The sequence below is a fragment of the Macrobrachium rosenbergii genome, chromosome 6 (genome assembly GCF_040412425.1).
Source record: "Macrobrachium rosenbergii isolate ZJJX-2024 chromosome 6, ASM4041242v1, whole genome shotgun sequence".
In the NCBI taxonomy this organism is placed as follows: Eukaryota; Metazoa; Arthropoda; class Malacostraca; order Decapoda; family Palaemonidae; genus Macrobrachium; species Macrobrachium rosenbergii.
In genome coordinates, this window is record NC_089746.1 from 784,834 (window position 1) to 790,833 (window position 6,000).

Here is a 6,000-nt window from a genome sequence, read left to right on the forward strand (position 1 = left end):
AGTGAGATATGTAGACGATATATTTATTATTTTTTACGGCGATGACGAGCTTTTAGACTGCTTACTGAACACTGCCAACAACGTTGTTTCCATTCTATAAAATTTACAGTTGAAAAAGAGGTTGATGGCAAAGATTTCTTTCTTAGATGTCTTAATTCATAGGGATGTAAACAGTAACTCTTTCAAATTGTCAGTTTTAGAAAAGCTACTAACAAAGAAAATTATATTCATTATTTTTCCCACCACCACAGCAAGTTAAAAGGAATGTTATCATTAGCTTTGTTTTAAGAGCACTGTATATGCGACCCCAATTTCTAGATGAAGAACTCTCCCATGTCGAGATACCTTTAGGTCCTTAAAATACCTGAACATTTTATTTCTGACGCCATCAGCCGTATAAAAGGAGCTTTTATATAGGCCATGTTAATAAGAGATAAGTAACAGGAAACATGTATCATTACCCTTTGAAGAAGTCTCAAGAGTGGGAATATATGAATAAATACCAAAAGGATACAAAAATTGTTTATACCTATAAAAACACCTTGGCAAAAGCCCTTACCAAGAATAATAACAGCACCAAGAGAAACAGCGGTGTTTACAAGGTTCCTGCCATGATTGCAATGGTTGTTACTATGGGGAGAGTGGTAGGGGACTGGATGTAAGATTAAGGAACATAAAAGGGCCTATGATCTTCATGCACAGGGGAGTGCTTTGGTAGCTCATAGTTTTAATTTAGACCACAAAATTAATTGGGGTGGTGCACGAACTATTTTTAAAAGTGACGATTCTCACGTGAGAAGATTAGTTGAAGGTGCTGCCATAAACATGGGAATATCGTTTGAAGATAATAAGTCATTTACTAATGAAGACCCTTTCATCAACTGGTTTATTGCCAAACACTACATTAAACATTTTAATTTCAAAACTGACGTTGACCGTGAACCCTGATGCTCTGCTTCCTCTTCCCTCTCTCCAGATAGCCGACGTTATTGTGGATGGTTCCGACTATGGCACCTATGCAGCGCAGGCAGATGCAACATCGCAAGTACGAAGATCAAGAAGATTGGCACAACTGCCTGTTGAATTTGGTATTACATAACACCCGAACCAGCACTTCCGTGATGAACTGTTATCTTCTCGCCCCGCCCCCAATTTTTACAAACTATTTCATAAGTAAACTACCCTCACTTTGCATTTTAACGTTAACACTGATGAGGAACACCGTTCAGGTGTTCGAAAGTCTTTGGTTCTTTTTACATAGTAATATATTTACTATATAATTGTGGATTCTTATTACTCACAATAATAATAATAATAATAATGGAAAGAGAAACCCACAAGATTCTTGTGTATAACTTGTTTACTGGTAAATATTTACATATTACTTTGATCTCGAGTACTTTCAGGTCCTAACTGTGACCCTTTTTCAAGAGATGAGGTAGTCAGGCTGGTTCAAGGCCCAGCAATCTTCTGGAACTTCTTCTCCCTGTGCTGTCATTTATATGATGGCTGTCCTGGTTTCCATTCTCTTGAGAGTTGTTAATCTCCTCCTGTCGGTCTGATATCCTGATCTGATGGTCAGTGGTATTAATCCTGTGGTATGTGAGTAGTCTGTTGGGCAGTCACATCAGGTCAGAAGGGTGTCTTTTAATCTGATCAGCTTGATGGGATCTTCTGAGTAAATCCTTTGCCCTATCACTTTAATCTGTCTGACCCTCCTCCTTGACTGATGTTATTGCTTTTGGCTATAAGCCTACTGTTTTTAAAATCCATCCTATGGTCCTTTTCCCAACAATGCCTAGCTATAGCACTCCCCTGTGAGTTGAGTTGTACTGCCCTCATGTGTTCTTGGATTCTAGTCCTTATTCCCCTACCTGTTTCACCCACATATTTGTCTCCACAATTGTTGCAATTAACCCTTAAACGCCGACTGGACGTATCATACGTCGACTAAAATTGTCTGTTGGGTGCCGAGTGGGCGTACCGTCACGTCGACTTCAAAAAATATTTCAACCTTGGTCAACTTTGACGCAACCAAATGGTCGAAAAAACGCAATTGTAAGCTAAAACTGTTACATTCTAGTAATATTCAATCATTTACCTTCATTTTGCAACAAATTGGAAGTCTCTAGCACAATATTTCGATTTATGGTGAATTTTTGAAAAAAACTTTTCCTTACACCATTCGGACAGCGGTAACTCGCCAAAAATTTCAGAAATTCTTTCGTCATTTTGTCGTAAGTTTTGCACTGTTTTATATTAGCCGTTACATAAATTTTATATATGAAAATGTGCGCAATTTCATGTAAAATACAGCAACATACAACCCATGGTTGTAGCTTTTATCAGTTTGGAAATATTTTCATATAAACATTGATAACTGCCAAAATTTCAACCTTCAATCAACTTTGACTCGACGAAATGGTCAAAAAACGCAATTGTAAGCTAAAACTCTTACATTCTAGTAATATTCAATCATTTACCTTCATTTTGCAACAAATTGGAAGTCTCTAGCACAATATTTCGATTTATGGTGAATTTTGAAAAAACTTTTCCTTACGTCCGCAGCCAGAAATTCTTTGGTCATGTTGTCGTAATGTTTGCACCGTTTTATATTAGTCGTTACATAAAGTTTTATATATGGAAATGCGCAATTTCATGTAGAATACAACAGAAAATAACTCATGGTTGTAGCTTTTATCAGTTTTGAAATATTTTCATATAAATCACGACAACTGCCAAAATTTCAACCTTCGGTCAACTTTAACTCGACCTAAATGGTAAAAAAACGCAATTATAAGCTAAAAATCTTACATTCTAGTAATATTCAATCATGTACCTTCATTTTGCAACAAACTGGAAGTCTCTAGCAAAATATTTCGATTTATGGTGAATTTCTGAAGAAAAAAACTTTTTCATTACGTCTGCGCCAGATAACTCGGCCAACATCTCAGAAATTCTTTCATCACGTTGTCGTAATGTTTGCATCATTTTACATTAGTCGTTACATAAACTTTTATACATGAAAATGTGCGCAATTTCATGTAGAATACAACAGAAAATAGCTCATTGTTGTAGCTTTTATCAGTTTTGAAATATTTTCACATAAATCACGATAACTGCCAAAATTTCAACCTTCGGTCAACTTTAACTCGACCGAAATGGTCGAAAAACGCAATTGTAAGCTAAAACTCTTACATTCTAGTAATATTCAATCATTTACCTTCATTTTGCAACAAACTGGAAGTCTCTAGCACAATATTTCGATTTATAGTGAATTTTTGAAAAAAACATTTTCCTTACGTCCGCGTGGTAACTCGGACAAACATCTCAGAAATTCTTTCGTCACGTTGTCGTAATGTTTGCACCGTTTTATATTAGTCGTTACGTAAAGTTTTACACATGAAAATGTGCGCAATTTCATGTACAATACAACAGAAAATAACTCATGGTTATAGCTTTTATCAGTTTTGAAATATTTTCATATAAATCACGATAAATAGAAAAAATTCTACTTTGGTCAACTTTAACTCGAATGAAATGGTCGAAAAACTGCAATTGTAAGCTAAAACACTTACAGTCTAATAATATTCAATCAATTAGCTTCATTTTTCAACAAACAGGAAGTCTCTAGCACAATATTTCGATTTAAGGTGAATTTTTGAAAAAACATTTTTTACGCCCACGCGTTATGAATTCATGCATCATTTTGTGATAATGTTTTCTCTGTGTTACTTTGATCGTTTTACCATTTGTTATATACCAAAATCATCGCAATTTAGTGTACAATACAAAGAAAAAAATAACCCGTTAGCTTTAACCGTTTTGCTCACAGCGCGATTTGTATAAAATTATATGAAAATTTTTTTTGCGCTGTCATATATGTCAATATTTATATATGATAATGATATTTTTTTTCATTTCTGATGGTTGCATAGTAAACTTCAGGCAATGACAAAAAAAAGGAGCCAAAAATGATCTCTTAATCTTAAAAACTAAGCGTGCTGTGATTTTTTTAAAAAAACTTTTTTTCCGCTTCGGCACTAACTCCCGAACGCCGCCGGCATACGGGAGACGTTTTTGTAAATAGAGGCTCGGCATTTAAGGGTTAATTATGTATACTCCCCCTACATCATCTGCATTACTATCTTCTCCTTCCAATTTACTTTTTACATACTTTGTTTTTTATGGTGTTGTCAAAGGTATACACAAATTTATATTTAATTTCTTTCATTTTTTATGTCATTTGTTTCATTTTAGGCATATAAGAACACAGGAGGGCAGTACAACTCAACTCACAGGGGAGTGCTATAGCTAGGCATTGTTGGGAAAAGGACCATAGGATGGATTTTAAAAACAGTAGGCTTATATACAAAAGCAATAACATCAGTCATAGGAGGGTAGTGGAAGGGGCACTCATCAGACAGATTAAAGTGATAGAAGGAAACAAAGGATTTACCTCAGAAGATCCCATAAGCTGATCTTTAATATTAAAAGAAGCTAAGATTGACCCTTCTGACCTGGATGTTAGGTCTCCTGCCCAACAGACAGATGGTGACTACTCACATACCACAAGGATAAATACCACTGACCATCAGAGCAGGATATCAGACCGACAGGAGGAGATTAACAACTCTCAAGAGAATGGAAACCAGGACAGCCATCATATAAATGACAGCACAGGGAGAAGAAGTTCCAGAAGATTGCTGGGCCTTGAACCAGCCTGACTACCTCATCTCTTGAAAAAGGGTCACAGTTAGGACCTGAAAGTACTCGAGATCAAAGTAATATGTAAATATTTACCAGTAAACAAGTTATACACAAGAATCTTGTGGGTTTCTCTTTCCATCTTCAGAAGAAAACTGAAAGAAGTTTTTGTTTGGTTAATAATAATAATGTTATAGGGGACCCCACCACTAGCCTATATCCTACAATTCGGCCTATTCCCATAAACATTTCTCATCCAGATTGAGGTAAATTTATGGAAAGTTTCTATACTAACTTGCACTAGGGTAAGGACCCACTGCCTTACGTTAGGTTAGGTGATTTGCTACAGAAACGTCAGAAACATTCGAAGCACACACTCACAGCCTACAAGAAAATTACATTCCAAGCTCCGGAATGTGATGATTAGTTTAATGGAGAAACGTACCATTCATCCAGACTGTAATTTTTCTGGGCTGTTAAAAAATCTGGCCCCAGACACGACTGACGTGTGTGTGAGTGTGTGTGGTGGGCCAAACCTTCGAGATTTACCTTGGAGTTCTGGCTACGATGAACGTAAGTGTTTAACTCATGTACTATAAAAAAGAATTGCTTCGCCCACTTACTTGGCGAGATGAATGAGGTCCCAGGCTTTTAAATAGGAGAAGATAAGTAAAAGAACGTCGTCAGAGAGATCAAGCAAAGAAGCGGGGCCAAACAATGCCATTTGCGCGTTAGAACATTCAGCGTCTGCAAGACAAGTTCTCAAATCATCACAAAAGCATCACGGAGTTCTTCTTCTTCTTTTTCGGTGCCTAGATTCCGTCCTCTTTCAAAGTTAGCTGGGATGTAACGTTGTTCACGTCTTGTCAATACGAATAACGTATTGGAAGTCTAGAACTACCATGAGGCAAATTAAATCATAAAATAGTTCAGCCTGCCATGTTTGTCAACAGTAATACAACGTTGTCTACTGAGATGGAAGAGTCTGCTGCAAACTTGTGGTACTCATCCACTTATTGGCAGCAGGCTTCTCATCGGAAACTAGACAAAATGCACCATTGCCCGAATGCACCAGACCATTAGCCTAGACCGAATACACCACAGCCTGGTCTAAATGCACCAATCACTTAGTCTGAATGCACCATTTTGTAAATAGTCTGAATGCACCATCTCGGCGATGGCCTTCTTGGCCTCCTGAAGGCGCTGTGGGGGAAGCCTTCGGAACTTTGCGTGCGTCGGGGCGCCTCTTGTCTTGATGTGATGATATATCCCGTGTTTGGCAGGGACCCCGGA

At 37.2% G+C, this 6,000-nt stretch overlaps 1 protein-coding gene across 1 annotated transcript in view; it reads right to left on the minus strand.

Annotated features, from left to right (window-relative positions):
• The window catches only part of LOC136839102 (uncharacterized), a 66,209-nt gene extending 60,649 nt beyond the window's left edge, over positions 1-5,560 (minus strand). The window contains exon 1 of the mRNA XM_067104746.1: positions 5,331-5,560. Within this exon, the coding sequence (XP_066960847.1) occupies positions 5,331-5,431 (101 nt within the window). The 5' untranslated portion in view covers positions 5,432-5,560. The remainder of the gene's footprint in view (positions 1-5,330) is intronic.
• Positions 5,561-6,000: the final 440 nt, after the last annotated feature.